Below are 16977 nucleotides of genomic sequence, written 5' to 3'. Positions count from 1 at the left end.
CGGCCAGCCCAGGTGTATATTTTCTTCAATAATATCTTTTACTCTTTTTATTTTAAGCATTCATATTAATAAAAATGTTTCCATCAATGACTGAAAAATGTTATGTTAAAATAATGAAAAAAATGAATAGTGTTCAGAAACGGAATAAATACAAAAGTCGACGTTATTAAAGCTAAACACAAATATGAAGAGTATAACACGATTTCAAGACTAAGGGATTCACTTTAATTCCTGACTCAGGAGAACTAAGGTTATTTTTTATAGTTACAATATCAATCAACCACAGAGAATTAAAACAGCAATATTATTAAAGTAACTGGACTTCAAATCAAAGTAAGACTACGTAACTCCAGCTTCATATCCTTCATGCAGAAACGGCGGGGCAATATATTATTGCAGAACAACATAGCGGCAGGGATACAAGTTAATTAACTGTCCGTGAGCGCATTAGTTTCCTGATCGTTTTATTCCCTTGGCTGATGAAGTAATACGAGATACATCAAAATACCATGTTCGTGTTTGGAGGTTTAAAGGCATCCACTATTGTTTTACTTTGCATAATGGATACCTACCTTTCACGGCTTATATTTTTAATATCATTCTCAAGGAAGATGTTTCACTTATCACCTGTAACGAAATTGCCAAAGTTGCCAACATTTAATCACATTTAGTTTACCTGAAAATATAAGGTTTCAGGGAGAGGTTAATGATAAAAGATATATTTCTGTTTTAGGGGAATTCCCACTAATGATGAATAAGTTACGTGTGGCATTGTTCCAGTGCCTTGTGTATTTTCATTTGAAGGAACGTAAACCGCCTGTTAAGCATTTCAGAGGGATGGGAAAGGAAAGAAATTGTTCATTAGCATAACCTGAAAAGTATTGTTATTGATAACTGTACACTTTTAAGTATTTAAAGTCATGTCTGGGATTGTCATATGATTTAGTGTATCTTTATGTTAAAACAATAACGTAAGACATTGAGAATTTACGTTAACCTTTGGTATCAAAGACAATAAAGTGTACAGAAGGTTTAAAGGCCTAGAATCTGAAATAATATGTTATAATTAAACAGCCTTTCTTTGACCTCTGTTAGCAACTCGCTGATCACTTGAAGATATTTATGTCATAGTTGTAGCACTTTTTGTTTTCTATTTCTCTTATCGTTAAGTCCACATATATGGAACTAGCTACCTATTGAGAAGAAAATTCTAGTTTATCCTCAGTGTATTGTGTGATTATTCAGGTCGACGACAGCATGTTAATTTAATAATGAACTATTTGATTACCTTTTCTATTTCAAAATTGAATTGACATTGCAATTTAATTTCTAGAATTGTTCATAAAGGAGTCTGTTGAAAGATCAGATAAGAATCATTAAATTCTGCAATAAAAAGAAATTAGAAATGTGGAAAACAATTTATTTATAGAGATTTTGTTCTAATCATAATGAAAATTTTGTCGCTTATTTGGTGGTTGCCTGAAGGACTGCCGCGTTGGTAATAATCATTCTTGTCGGGTCAATTTTATCTGGACGAAATCATCGTTAATATTTCGTGAACATCGTTCTATCTGTCGACTGAATGTCCTTTGTCATGTGCAGATTTGGGTTTAAAATACTAGTAGATAACTTAACTTCTTATATGTTTTATGTATTGTATACATATTTTATGTATGCAAACATTCGTCTTGGATGCAAGTCGTCATAAAACAACTCTTGAGCTCATATTTATTTCTAGTGTGGACATTACTTTCATTTCTTTTTATTTTTTCCGATTCATTTTACTTGTAGATGTACAATGGCTAGTAGGCAAAAATGGATCTTTAAAGTCTGGATCACGCCAGTGACCAGGAATTGTCTCCCAAAACAAAACTGAAACAATTCAGTTTCCAGTCGAATAAAAAATAAAAATCGTCTCTTGATTAAAATATTGCACTACTGACTTACATTTTGTTTTCGTTCTCCTGGCTAAGGCCTGAAGAATTATTCTCTGGAGCTTGGTCCTTACATAAATCACAATAAGTGTGACATGTTTTGGCGTTTCGTTGAGCTAACAGGTTGAGCTAAAACCCTTAGGGACAACCAGTGCAACGCTGCCTTCCAATCATAAATGAAGTTACAGTTGGATTAAAACTAGCATTCATTGATAAATAATTCTTTTTTATAAAAGGAAGAAAGATTTTTTAAAGAAAAATGATAACATACATTACAAATAACGTTGATGTGATTTAATGATAAACAAAAAAAGAGGATATGTTTGTTTTAAAAAGTTAAAAATAAAATTCTCTAATGGTTTTAAGAGAAAAAATATTCTTCACATATGCTGTATATCCGTTTTAATTATGTCACCTCGTGACAGCACATTATATTCAGTCATTTGGTGAAATAGGAAAACAAGATTTCAATTTCCATATAAAAGTTATTGTAGACTTTTAAGCCTGAATATTTATGCACACATGTTTAGATGCATATATTGTACGGATGGGGTTTTTCGTTCTATTTGCCAGGACGCTGTTTTATATGAAAACTGACTCTAGACCCCGGAAATCAACGTGAAATAGGACCTGCATTAACGTGAGAGTATTCAAGTGTATTGTCTTAAACTGAAATTTACCAGAAACTATGTGGTAATTGTTACTTCTCCGTCTCAAGTAAGTTGAGTGTTTTTGCTAGCTTTCATAAAATGAGCTTCTGTTTAACAGCAGTTGTGTGAGTAAACAATGGTATATAAGTAGTATATAAGTAGATAATTAATATATATATATATATATATATATATATATATATATATATATATATATATATATATATATATATATATATATGTATGTATGTATGTATGTATGTATGTATGTATGTATGTATGTATATATATATATGAGGTATGTTCAATAACTAATGAGAAAATGTCAGGGAAGACACTAAATCTTATTTGATTAAAGTACTACTCTGTGGTGAAGTACACATACATATATTCTATAAAATGAAAAACTGGCAACTTTCTATATTTGTAGGTTTGAGTGCAGCTGTGAACATGGTGGAACCAATCTGATCCGGTTTGCCGATCTGTGAACACTTGTCAAAATGCAGCGAAACATGGAGCAACGTTACGCCACTAAATTTTATGTTAAACTTAAGAAAACCAAACAAGAAGCTTATGGAATGTTAAAGGAGGCCTATGGGGATGAACAGATGAGCCAAGCAAGTTTCTATCGGTGGTTTAACAGATTTTCTGACAGAAATGAACAGGTTGAGGATGAACCCAGGTCAGGAGCACCGAAAAGTGCACTCAAGGAGGAAAACATTGAGGAAGTGCAAAGGTTTGTGTTGCAGGACCGTCGAATATCTGTGGTAATGCTATCTGAAGCTGTTGGTATTAGTATTGGCAGAGTAGAGAAAGTTCTGACCGAAGAGGAGTGGAGGAGTGGTCAGTGGTGGTTCCACCAGGACAATGCCCCATGCCACAAGTCAACGCTGGTGACCACCTGGATGGCCGACAGGGGAATGAAAGTGGTACAACACCCACCCTACAGCCCTGACCTAGCCCCTTGCGACTTCTTCCTGTTTCCACGCATGAAAGGCAGCCTAAGGGGAACCAGATTCCAGTCAACAGAGGAGCTGAAAGAGGCATTGGAAAGTTACCTGAAGGGACTACTGAAAAAGGACTTTGAGGAGGTCTTCCAGGATTGAGAGAGACGCATGCAGAAGTGTTTAGCTGCTAGAGGCAATTATTTTGAAGAAGACAAAGTTGTGTAAGCTTATGAAAATAAATAGTGTCTCTCCTGACATTTTCTCATTACTTTTTGAACCTACCTCATATATATATATATATATATATATATATATATATATATATATATATATATATATATATATATATATATATATATATATATATATATATATATATATATATATATATATATATATATCTTATATATTATATACATATATATTTTTCCCATTTTTTCGTTTTAACATGCTTTTTTCCCATTTATATGGGGTAGGTACGCATATATATATATATATATATATATATATATATATATATATATATATATATATATATATATATATATATATATATATATATATATATATATATCATATATTACCAGAGGTGAAAAATAAGAAACGGGGTGTAGGTCCTGACCGGTTTCGACTTTATTTCCAAGCCATTGACGAAGGACTGATACAGAGTATGAGAAGTCACAAATATATATACTACAAGAAAAGTACTGACGAACATACACAAGCGTTAGAGACTACATATCCCCACTCAGGACGGTGTCGAGGTAGGAGTGGCCTTTAAAACTCATTTGGCTAAAAATCACAATATACTCTCAGGGAGACATTGCTGATAAACAGACCATACGCCACCTCAGATCCACACCTGACAGGTGTCACGGAGGCGGAGATTGGAAACTCATTAACATTACTGCCCTCGTACTATGTTTACAAATATGATAATCCTATTTTCATACATCTCTACTGCCTACCTTAAAGTTTAAACAATTTTTACAAATTTCTTTTGTTTTATTAAAGGATTTAAGCCCACTACTATTTTTATGAGGACATCCCTTGCAACTGATATTTCCATCGAGAATTTAATTGATGGTAACTAATTCTTTTAACTTGGCTAGATTCAATCTTGTTCCTTCCAGTGCATTATTAGAATATACAACGTGGGATTATGTTGTTTTATCTTCCTTCCCAGTTGACTTATGATTGTTTAGAAACCAAACATGTACAAAATACCACTGTTCCATTGAAACCAAAAAGAATTATGAAGATCTCACAAAAGACGACATTTTTATGCTGTTCAATTCTTTTTCTAGTGCTTTCCCGGTTTATATATAATATAAAAGTTATCGCAAGACTTACATGGAATTTTATATACACACCCTTTAGTATTGTCAGGGGAGTTCTTGATAAGTATATTCTTCATTGTTGTATTGTTCTTAAATGCGACATTAACACCAAAATTCTTAAGAAGATGAGGGATATCTTTCATATTATTATTATAAGGCAAACAAGAAAATTTTTTATGTTTATAGGTTCTTTCTGGTTTTGATGCATAGTCTTTTTGCCGCTTCAAATGCATATATATTAATACACTATCAGGATATTTATAATTTCTTGCCTGCATTCCTAATCTTATCTATTTCATCATCAATATATTCAGGGCTATATATATATATAGTGCTCTTAAAAACATAGATGAAAACACCGACTTTTAACCTTATTATAATTTGTCCAGAATAGAAATATAAATAGGAAGAAATATTAGTGGGTTTTCTATACACACTATATTTAAGCCCACTACTATTTCTTCGTATGAGGACATCCAAAACGGTGAGCAACCATCATTTTCCATTTTATATATATATAGAATTTAATTGATGGTATATATAATTATTTATATTTGATAATAAAGTTATTTACATCTTGGTTCCCTGGCCATACACAAATTATGTCGTCAATATACCTAAATCATATTACATTATGTGTGTGATTCTGTTGTTTAATATCTTCTTTTCATAAAATTCCATATATATAGGTATGTATAATACTTATATGAAATTAGAAGATATATATGTGTTCGGTGAAATACATGTGTGTGCCATATTGGAAAAACATGTCAACATCAAAACATTGGAAACCAAATAAATTATAAGATATATATACGATATATATAAAGACGACATTTTGATATATCAATACCACCATATTGGAGAGATTATATATATATATATATATATATATATATATATATATATATATATATATATATATATATATATATATATATATATATATATATATATATATATATATATATATATATATATATATATATATATATATATATATATATATATATATATATATATATATATATATATATATATATATATATATATATATATATATATATATATATATATATATATATATATATATATATATATATATATATATATATATATATATATATATATATATATATATATATATATATATATATATATATATATATATATGTGTGTGTGTGTGTGTGTGTGTGTGTGTGTGTGTGTGTGTGTGTATGTGTATGTATATATGTGTGAGTGTATATATATATATATATATATATATATATATATATATATATATATATATATATATATATATATATATATATATGTGTGTATGTGTGTGTGTGTGTGTGTGTGTGTATATATATATAAAGGTAGTCTGCTATTCTTATGGGCTGTCAGGCCGGGAAAATTGGCAGGCAGAGGGCGGAAACAAGCATAGTTTGAACTAGATCAGAGGTGTTAGCACCAGTGAATAGCAGTGCAGGTAGCACCGCCCATCGCCTGATTCTGGGAGACAATAGGCCTCCTGCTCTCAACCCCCTTTTCACCCACATCACGTGATGTGGGAGCATTTAGGTATGGGGAAAGTTAATAGGCATAGAGGGACTGTAAGGTGTCAAAGAAACGAGCAGGTAAAAGTTACTGCTACTTTATTACAGATCCAGGCAGTTTATATAGCAGCCAACTGGCGCCGGCCCGCGAAAGACAATGGAATTGATTGTGACCTGAGGTCGAAACAAAAAACAATAATATGCAGTAAACGAGTACAAATTACAATACAAAACATACAGAACTTCAATATGGATACAGTCTTGATGCCTGTGAATGAAGAAACATATGATACACAATGCGTGACATTTGTATAAATACGAATAAAGTAAAAATGGTTAAAAATGCGTGACCTGGCACGTTTTAGGCATGACTAATTGAGTTTGAAGAAAATGGGAAGTCACCAAAGAAAACATGCTCAGCAGAGACTTAGTTAATGGCGCCGCTGAAACACTATGCTGGCGTCGATGTGGTGACTTTACAAATACTTTCCCCGAAGACGAGGGACGCGTCTGACTAATCCCTGTATCTGCTGGGACGCTGAAGGGTGCCGCAGCTCCTTGAAGATAACGGAGGGTCTCCCCGCCTGTGAGGCTGCTGGTTGGGCGGTCCCTTCCTAAAGGGGCGAAACGCGCCTGCAGGGGTGAGGGCGTGCTGGAGTGAGGTTGGGCGGAAGGGGTGCTGCGTCGCTGTCGGGACTCTCCGACAGAAAGGCGGGCTTTAAGCGGTCTATTGAGACCCAGTCATCCTTCCCAGGGAGTGCCAGCCGGAACGCCTTGCTGTTCCGTTCCAGCACGTGGAAGGGTCCCCTGTAGAGCTTGGTTAGTGGTGGACGGACGGCGTCGACTCTGATGAAGACGTGGGTGGCGGATGACAGCTGTGGCGGTATGAAGGTGGTTGATTTGTCGATGTATGAGCGCCTGCAAGGGGCGAACTTGCCGGCCACGTCGCGGAGCCTCTGCAGTGATGGGGAGTGGCGTTCATCCGTCACGAGCTCTCCCGGCACCACGAGGGGTTCCCCATAGGTTTGTTCGGCCGCAGACGGGGTGCCGTCAGCTCTGGGGGCAGTTCTCAACCCGAGGAGGACCCACAGCAGCTGATGTTTCCAGTCCTCGGCGGTGCAGCGGGCCATGAGGGATGACTTTAGGGATCTGTGGAATCGTTCGACCTGGCCGTTGGCAGCTGGGTTGTATGTCGTGGTGGTGTGATGCCTGGTTCCCAGCAGTTGAGCCAGGGCGGACCACAACTCGGAGAGGAAGGCGGGGCCCCTGTCGGTTGTGATGTGATCTGGGACGCCGAAGCAGCTAACCCAACTGGAGAGCAGGGCCTCGGCGCACGCACGCTGGCGGTGGCTTCTTGCATGGGTGTGGCTTCGGGCCACCTCGCCGAACGGTCTACCACCGTCAGGAGGTATCTGGATCCGCCTGATGGGGAAGGGGCCCGACGACGTCGATGTGGATGTGGCCGAAGCAGCGCCTGGCTGTGGGAACTCGCCTACCCCGACTGCGTGTGACGACCCACCTTACTGGTCTGGCAATGCAGGCACTGTTTTGCCCAGGACATGGCGTCCTTTTGCACCCCGTGCCAGATGAACTTTTTTGAAAGCAGCTTGACCGCGGTCCTGCCGGAGGGGTGTGAGAGGCCATGAATTATGTCGAATATCTGGCGGCGGTGTGAGGCTGGAACCAAAGGGCGGGGCTGACCTGTGCTGATGTCGCAGAGCAGGCTTGGGCCTTCGGGGCGAGGGTCACGTCCCGCCACTTGAGGGATGTGATAGCGGTGCGGTATGCTGGGGTTTCTGGGTCAGCAGCCTGTTCTCTGGCGAGGTCCTGGTAATCCACACCAAGCTGCACTGCGTTCAACTCGACTCTGGAGAGGGCGCCTGCTACGGATTTTTCTTGCCGGGAGGTACCTGACGGAACAGGTAAATTCGGCTATGGCTGAGAGGTGGCGCTGCTGTCTGGAAGACCATGCGTCCCCTGCTTCATGAAGGGCGTGAACCAGTGGCTGATGGTCTGTGAAGATTGTGAAGGGCGTCCCCCTCCAGGAGGAACTTGAAGTGCCGAACTGCGCGGTACATCGCGCAGAGTTCCCTGTCAAGGTGCTGTAGCGGTCTCTGCGGGATTGAACTTCTTGCTGAAGAAGGCGATGGGCTGGGGCGCCGTTGATGATTTGCTCCAGAACAGCACCGCAGGCGACGTTACTGGCGTCTGTCGTCAGCTGGAGGGGGGCCTTAGGATCCTGGTGTGCCAAGGCCGTTGCTTTGGCGAGGGCGGCCTTCGTCAGGGAAAAGGCCTGCTGCTGGCTGGGTCCCCAAGACAGGGACTTCGGTTGGCCTTTAGGACTTCCGTCAGGGGGCTGTGGTGTGCGTGATCCCGGGATGAACCGCCTGTAGAAGTTTACCATCCCAAGGAACTCCTGGACGGCCTTGACGGAGGTGGGGTCGGGAACCTGGCTACGGCTGCTTCTTTCGATGTAAGAGGGCGGACGCCTGTCGGAGACACCTCGTGACCCAGGAACTCTGCTTTCTGGACGCCGAAGGTGCACTTGTCAAAACGGACGACGAGGCCGTTCTCTTGGAGGCGCTGCAGGACTGCCCTGATGTGTCTCTGGTGTTCGCCAGAGACCGGGAAAATATGAGAATGTCGTCGACGTAGCAGACACAGAACTTTAGGTCCCCAGGATGCTGTCCATGAGCCGCTGGAAGGTGGCCCGGCGTTCCTCAGCCGAAAGTGGAGAAGGCGAACACATAGGACCCGAAGGGCGTGATGATGGCTGTCTTTGGTATGTCCTCTGGTGCAAGAGGTACCTGGAAATAAGATTTAAGAAAGTCCAATTTAGTGAATACTTTGGCCCCGTGAAAGGAGGCCGTGAGGTCCTACATGTTGGGTAGAGGGTAGTGGTCGGGCTCTGTTGCAATGCTGAGCCGCCTGTAGTCGCCGCAGGGTCTCCAGGAGCCGTCCGGTTTCTGCACCATGTGGAGGGGGGAGGCCCATCGACTGGAGGCTTTCCTGCAGATTCCCATCCGCTCCATCTCCGCAAATGCTTTTTTCGCCTCCTGAAGGCGCTGAGGGGGAAGCCTCCGGAACTTCGCATGTGTCGGGGGCCCTTTAGTCGTTATATGGTGGTATATGCCGTGCTTGGCTGGGGCCCCAGGGACTTGGCGAAGCTCGGGCTTGAATACCTCAGGGAACTCCGACAGCAGGTGTGCATACTGGTGGGGGGCGACGGCGCTGATGGTGGGTCTGGGTCCCGCTGTTAACGGGAGAGACCGGCAGGAGTCGGTATCGAGGAGGCGCTTGCGCCTCACGTCGACTAGCAGGCCGAAGTGCGCCAGAAAATCGGCCCCCAGGAGTGGGGTTCCTACGTCCGCGACGATGAAGTCCCAGGAGTAACTCTGGCCAAGGATGGAGATCGACAGGGGCCTGGTGCCGTAGGCGAGGATGGGGGTTCCGTTGGCGGCCGTCAGGAAGGCGGCCAGGTCTTGTGTCTGGTTGCGGTCCTGTCTGGATGCCGGGAAGATCGATTTAAAGGCCCCTGTGTCGACCAGCATCATCCTGCCGGAGACGGTGTTGCGGACGTAAAAACCCACTGTTTTTGAGCCCCTGGGTTCTTCGGCTGCCATGGCGGCCTGTCCTGCTGGCCGCCGCCACCCCCGTTTTTTGAACGGGCGAACGAGCAGGGCGGCAGGCAGTTTCGGGCATCCTTTCCGACCCACTTGTGGTAGCGACAGAAGCCCAGGGACCTCCATCTGCTGTTGTTCGGTGGACGTCTGTTGGCGATGGCGTTGACGGGCTGCTCTACGTCCTCTTCAGGCTGGACGGAGCTGACCGGCTGTGTGGCCGGTTTTAGCCGCTGTGAAGCCTTGACAGAGTCTGTGAGATGTTGCGCCGTCTCTATGAAGTCCTCGATAGGCATGGTGTAGGGGTGAGCGATCTGGTTGCATACCTCCGGGAGGAGTTGGCGAAGGTAGATTTCCCGTGCGAAGCTTATCTCCTGCCGCTTCTTTGTGCCACCCAAGTCTGGTAGTGACAGGAGATCCACGACCATGCTCCAAGCGTCTCTTGAATTGAGGTCGTGGCGTGGGTTTATGGCAAGGTCGTTAGCACGGGCGGCCCTCTCGGCGATGGGCAGGGAGCAAGCTTCGAGGAGGAACTTTTTTTTGGTGCTGTATGTGAGGGTGTGTGTTTCGGGTATTCGCGAGATGAGTTTTCTGTACACGTCCTCCGGAAGGGCGTTGAGCACTGTGTCGGCCTGTAGGATTTCATCCGTCAGGTCTGCGATTCTAAAGTGGCTCTCCACCCTGCGTAGCCACATCGATGGGTTTCCCTGCATAAATGGCGGCAGTTTTACGGTGAGGGCGGCCCGCTATTGTGTTGCCCGACCGTCGTGTGTTCGGGGCGCTGGTGTGGAGTTGCGGGAGGGCCTCGATGCGGGGGAGGGCGCGGGTGTGATGGGAGGTAGGTAAACCTCTGAGTCCGCGAGGTCCGCGTTTAACTGCATGAAGGAGGGGATACCCGCGTCCATGCTCGCTCCTTTGATCCCTTACTGGAGTGGGGTACTCGCGTCAGTACGCACTTTCGTGCGCCGTGTGGTTCCGCTAGTGACGCTGGTGGGGTACGCCGACGAGAGTCAGCACGCTCAAACGCTGGTTACAGCGCCGTGTTTAGGCCGCTAAGAGCGTTTTGGAGAAATCCTGGAGCCAAGAAAAAGTCGCCGTGTCGGTCCGTTAATGGCTCTGGGATACTCCGGGGTCACCACTGTAAGGTGTCAAAGAAACGAGCAGGTAAAAGTTACTGCTACTTTATTACAGATCCAGGCAGTTTATATAGCGGCCGACTGGCGCCGACCCGCGAAAGACAATGGAATTTACTGTGACCTGAGGTCGAAACAATAAACAATAATATGCAGTGAACGAGTACAAATTACAATACAAAACATACAGAACTTCAATATGGATACAGTCTTGATGCCTGTGAATAAAGAAACATATGATACACAATGCGTGACATTTGTATAAATACGTATAAAGTAAAAATGGTTAAAAATGCATGACCTGGCACGTTTTAGGCGTGACTAATTGAGTTTGAAGAAAATGGGAAGTCACCAAAGAAAACATGCTCAGCGGAGACTTTGTTAATGGCGCCGCTGAAACACTAGCTGCCAGGTAGGACCTTAACCTCTAAGTGATTAATAGTTAAGGATCCTTTCCCTCTGCTTTTTTGCTGGCATACGACTCCTTGCAGGTACGATTGGCCCAAAGTTCGAAACACAGCCAATGCTGTCTGGAGGGATGGCGAGAGAGACTCCTGTGACCTTGTCAATAATGCACGTGCTGCCTCCTCCTCCACTCCTCTGGTTGAACTATCTTCGCCGAACAGCCAAGTCGATTGTTTGGGCGCCCACAATGGTCATACAAGGTTCGTACATTGCAAGTATTCAATAGCCAGCCCTTTCCCTTTCACTTAAAACCCCTTAAATTTCCCATTTCTTTAAACTTTAACTCCTTCCTCCACAAAGCAATCTTCCCTTGTTAAGAGTTCTGCTTCGGCCTCCCGTATCTCACCCATAATGTGCCTTGAATTTCAGTAAAGATCCCGTGATAATCATCCAGTTATCCCTTCCCCAATACAACTTAAGGGCAATTTAGGCTAAGTAATACAAGTGTTTAAATTTACTCCTTGTGTGAGTGCGATCACGTGTTCATTGTTAAAAGCCCATTCAATTACGATCCCTATACTGTGCTTACGTGATTTCCTTATAATTATCTGCTGGGCTACGTAGTGGTTAATATTTAACATGTGCAATGTGTAACATTTTATAGGGGGATTCCATTACCTTCATTGTGGGCCGCTGTTCTAATCCAGGACCTCTCTTTCAGGAGAGACAAGCTGCTCCATCGCACTCTGTGTCCGATATTTCTGACTGCCTTTCAAAGCCTGAAACTATTCTTGGGCGTAGTCCAATTCCCTGAAGTCCGTTGTGGCCTCACCAAATTTTATATGAATTATTTTTCCCCATCCTGGAGTTCAATCCTTCGCAGCAATTAACAAAGATCCCTTTAATGTAATTTTGGCCTAACCCAGGGTATTCTTAGTATAACGGGGATAATTGTATTGTACATTGGCCACTTATTAATTTGCCTGCTTGTTGCCAATCACTGCATTATAACTCTCTGTATATATTTAATGAGCCTGCCCATTGGGTACCATTTTTAATTGTTTGTCTCCTTGTTTGATTGCTAAATCTCTATAAATAAACCCCTTTAAATTGTAAAAGAATTCTAATTCCAAATGGCCACCTTCCTCCTTTAATTGTAAATCCAGGGAAAATCTAAGGTAAGTTTCAAATAACTTTTCCTTTGTTCATAATCTGGGCGCACTTGGTTCCGTTGCAGTCATACATTGTAAATTCGTCCAATTCTCTCCCCAACCAAGACGACCAGTTTATGACAGTGACGACATTTTGCCAGGACTAGTCATATTAGCGTTAATTAGCCCCGCTATTAAGCTAGACTAGGAAAAAACCAGGAATATATATAATCAATTATTTTAAATTTACGGTAATCATTTCATTATTCAAAGGGCACAGAAAGCGATCGGAACCGAGAATGTTGGTAAAGAGTAAGTTCATGTTTCTAATATTAAGGAAATAAGAGAAGTGATATTAATATTTCTTTAAAGAAATGTAACAATTCTCGTATTGTTACAAGCATTCAAAACACAGGAGAACGTATAGGATTTTATATTAGTGAAAACAGCTAGGTAAGCGTGAAGTGTCCGCCCGCAAAATTTCCAAAGTGTAGGATAGGGTGTGAGGTTGTCACTTAAGAATTAGGGAGTGTGTAGTTAGGGAATTTTGCATGTGTAAGCTAGGACCAGTAGCTAAGAGTTTATTTCGGAATATTTTCAATGAAAAGGAAGTGTACAATTCCTTGGTTAGTGATAAATTTTGAGATAACCAGTAGTTTACAGGAAACCATGTAGTGGTTTCTGGCATTTACACGGGTAGCGAGAAACGTCGATGTGGATGTGGCCGAAGCGGCGCCCTGGTTGTGGGAACTCGCCTACCCCCGACTGCGTGTGACGACCCACTTTACTGGTCTGGCACTGCAGGCACTGTTTTGCCCAGGCTGTGGCGTCCTTTTGCACCCCGTGCCAGACGAACTTTTTTGAAAGCAGTTTGGCCGTGGTCCTGCCGGAGGGGTGTGAGAGGCCGTGAATGATGTCGAATACCTGGCGGCGGCGTGTAGAGGCTGGAACCAAGGGGCGGGCTGGCCTGTGCTGATGTCACAGAGCAGGCTGGGGCCTCCGGGGGCGAGGTCACGTCCCCGCCACTTGAGGATGTGATGGCGGTGCGGTATGCTGGGGTTTCTGGGTCAGCGGCCTGTTCTCTGGCAAGGTCCTGGTAATCTACACCAAGCTGCACTATACGTTCAACTTTCGACTCTGGAGAGGGCGTCTTTTACGGATTTTTCTTGCCGGGAGGTACCTGACGGAACAGGTAAATTCGGCTATGGCTGAGAGGTGGCGCTGCTGTCTGAAGACCATGCGTCCCCTGCTTCGTGAAGGCGTGAACCAGTGGCTGGTGGTCTGTGAAGATTGTGAAGGGCATCCCCTCCAGGAGGAACTTGAAGTGCCGAACTGCTAAATTTTTACATCGCGCCAGAGTTCCCTGTCGAAGGTGCTACAGCGGGACTCTGCCGGGACTGAACTTCTTGCTGAAGAAGGCGATGGGCTGGGGCATGTTGATGATTTGCTCCAGAACAGCACCGCAGGCAACGTTACTGGCGTCTGTCGTCAGCTGGAGGGGAGCCCTGGGATCCTGGTGTGCCAAGGCGGTTGCCTTGGTGAGGGCGGCCTTCGTCAGGGAAAAGGCCTGCTGCTGGCTGGGTCCCCAAGACAGGGACGGTTGACCTTTAGGACTTCCGTCAGGGGGCCGTGGTGTGCGCGATCCCGGGATGAACCGCCTGTAGAAGTTTACCATCCCAAGGAACTCCTGGACGGCCTTGATGGAGGTGGGTGTCAGGGAACAGCTCACGGCTGCCACTTTCGATGTAAGAGGGCGGACGCCTGTCGGAGACACCTCGTGACCAGTGAATTCTGCTTTCTGGACGCCGAAGGTACACTTGTCGAAACGGACGACGCAGGCCGTTTTCTTGGAGGCGCTGGAGGACTGCTTTGATGTGCCTCTGGTGTTCGCTGTGAGACCTGGAAAATATGAGAATGTCGTCGAAATAGCAGACGCAGAATTTTAGGTCCCCAGGATGCTGTCCATGAGCCGCTGGAAGGTGACGGCGTTCCTCAGCCCGAAGGTGGAGAAAATTAACACATAGGACCCGAAGGGCGTGATGATGGCTGTCTTTGGTATGTCCTCTGGCGCAACAGGTACCTGGAAATAAGATTTAAGAAGGTCCAATTTAGTGAATATTTTGGCCCCGTGAAAGGAGGCCGTGAGGTCTTGCATATTGGGTAGAGGGTAGTGGTGGGCTCCGTTGCAATGTTGAGCCGCCTGTAGTCACCAGGGTCTCCAGGAGCCGTCCGGTTTCTGCACCATGTGGAGGGGAGGCCCATGGACTGGAGGCTTTCCTGCAGATGCCCATCTGTTCCATCTTTTGGCGAATACTTTTTTCGCCTCCTGAAGGCGCTGAGGGGGAAGCCTGCGGAACTTCGCATGTGTCGGGGCCCTTTAGTCACTATATGGTGGTATATGCCGTGCTTGGCTGGGGCCCCGGGGACTTAGCGGCTCGGGCTTAAATACCTCAGGGAACTCCGACAGAAGGTGTGCATACTGGTGGGGCGACGCTGATGGTGGGTCTGGGTCCCGCCGTTAACGGGAGAGACCGGCAGGAGTCGGTATCGAGGAGGCGCTGCGCCCACGTCGACTAGCAGGCCGAAGTGCGCCAGGAAAATCGGCCCCCAGGAGTGGGGTTCCTACGTCCGCGACGATGAAGTCCCAGGAGTAACTCTGGCCAAGGATGGAGATCGACAGGAGCCTGGTGCCGTAGGGAGGATTCTTCCGTTGGCGGCCGTCAGGAAAGCGGCCGGGTCTGGTGTCTGGTTGCGGTCCTCTCTGGATGCTGGGAAGACCGACTTAAAGGCTCCTGTGTCGACCAGCATCATCCTGCCGCAGACGGTGTCGCGGACAATTAAAAACTACTGTTTTTGAGGCCCTGGGTTCTTCGGCTGCCATGGCGGCCTGTCCTGCTGGCCCCCGCCACCCTCGTTTTTTGAACGGTTGAACGATAAGCAGGGCGGCAGGCAGTTTCAGGCGTCCTTTCCGAACCACTTGTGGTAGCGACAGAAGCCCGGGACCTCCGTCTGAAGAAAAACGTCTGTTGGCGATAAGCGTTGACGGGCTGCTCACGTCCTCTTCAGGCTGGAGGAGCTGACCGGCTGTGTGGCCGGTTTTAGCGCTGTGAAGCCTTGACGGAGTCTGTGAAGTGTTGTGCCGCCTCTATGAGGTCCTCGACAGGCATGGTGTAGGGTGAGCGATCTGGTTGTGTACTTCGGGAGGAGTTGGCGAAGGAAGATTTCCCGTGATGAAGCTTATCTCCTGCCGCTTGTTTGTGCCACCCAAGACTGGTATTGACAGGGAGATCTACGACCATGCCCCAAGCGTCTCTTGGATTGAGGTCGTGGCGTGGATTATTGGCAAGGTCGATAGCACAGGCCTGCCCGGCTGGCGATGGGCAGGGAGCAAGCTTTTGAGGAGGAACTTTTTTGTGGTGCTGTATGTGAGGGTGTGTGTTTCGGGTACTCGCGAGATGAGTTTTCTGTACATCGTCCCCGGAAGGGCGTTGAGCACTGTGTCGGCCTGTAGGATTTCGTCCATTTGAGGTCCGCGATTCTGTCAGTGGCTCTCCACCCTGCGCAGACACATCGATGGGTTCCCCGCAAACGGCGGCAGATTTTACGGTGAGGGCGAATACTGCGATTGTGTTGCCCGCCGTCGTGTGTTCGGGCGCTGGTGTGGAGTTGCGGGAGGGCTTCGATGCGGGGCGGGCGCGGCTGTGATGGGAGGTAGGTAAACCTCGGAGTCCGCGGGGTCGCGTTTAACTGCATGAAGGAGGATATCGCGTCCATGCTCGCTCCTTTGACCCCTTACTGGAGTGGGGTACTCAAGATTTCAATACGCACTTTTCGTGCGCCGTGTGGTTCCGCTAGTGACGCTGGTGGGGCACGACGAGAGTCAGCACGCTCAAACGCTGGTTACAGCGTTTTAATTTGTTTAGGCGCTAAGAGCGTTTTGGAGAAATCCTGGAGCCAAGACTGAGTCGCTGTGTGAGTCCGCTAATGGCTCTGGATACTCCGGGGTCACCACTGTAAAGGTGTCAAAGAAACGAGCAGGTAAAGTTACTGCTGCTTTATTACAGATCCAGGCAGCTTATATTGCGGCCGACTGACGCCGGGCCGTGAGAGACAATGGAATTCACTGTGACCTGAGGTCGAAACAATAAACAATAATATGCAGTGAACGAGTACAAATTACAATACAAAACATACAGAGCTACAATATAGATACAGTCTTGATGCCTGTGAATGAAGAAACATGTGATACACAATGT

The 16977-nt window shown here is 45.0% G+C and overlaps 1 protein-coding gene across 1 annotated transcript; it reads right to left on the bottom strand.

The window, feature by feature from the left end:
- Nucleotides 1-7026: 7026 nt before the first annotated feature.
- On the bottom strand, nt 7027-10035 carry LOC136834700 (uncharacterized). Its single transcript, XM_067097284.1, has 3 exons — nt 9836-10035; nt 7402-7678; nt 7027-7227 (listed from the first exon to the last, which is right to left on the bottom strand). Exons 1-3 carry the CDS (start codon nt 10033-10035, stop codon nt 7027-7029), a joined length of 678 nt encoding a protein of 225 aa, XP_066953385.1.
- Nucleotides 10036-16977: the final 6942 nt, after the last annotated feature.

Source organism: Macrobrachium rosenbergii, chromosome 54, assembly GCF_040412425.1.
Source record: "Macrobrachium rosenbergii isolate ZJJX-2024 chromosome 54, ASM4041242v1, whole genome shotgun sequence".
Lineage (NCBI taxonomy): Eukaryota > Metazoa > Arthropoda > Malacostraca > Decapoda > Palaemonidae > Macrobrachium > Macrobrachium rosenbergii.
The sequence above is the reverse complement of the archived record's forward strand: the minus strand, read 5'-3'. Positions and strand labels throughout refer to the sequence as shown.

What these genes read in the sequence shown, in the direction of transcription:
- LOC136834700 (XM_067097284.1), bottom strand. Translation starts at nt 10,035, where the DNA reads ATGGCAGCCGAAGAACCCAGGGGCTCAAAAACAGTGGGTTTTTACGTC. An exon ending in ATCCTCGCCTACGGCACCAG is followed by an intron (nt 7,679 to 9,835) that starts GCCCCTGTCGAT and finishes CACAACCGACAG; the next exon opens with GGGCCCCGCCTTCCTCTCCG. An exon ending in TCGTGGTGCCGGGAGAGCTC is followed by an intron (nt 7,228 to 7,401) that starts GTGACGGATGAA and finishes CCACTAACCAAG; the next exon opens with CTCTACAGGGGACCCTTCCA.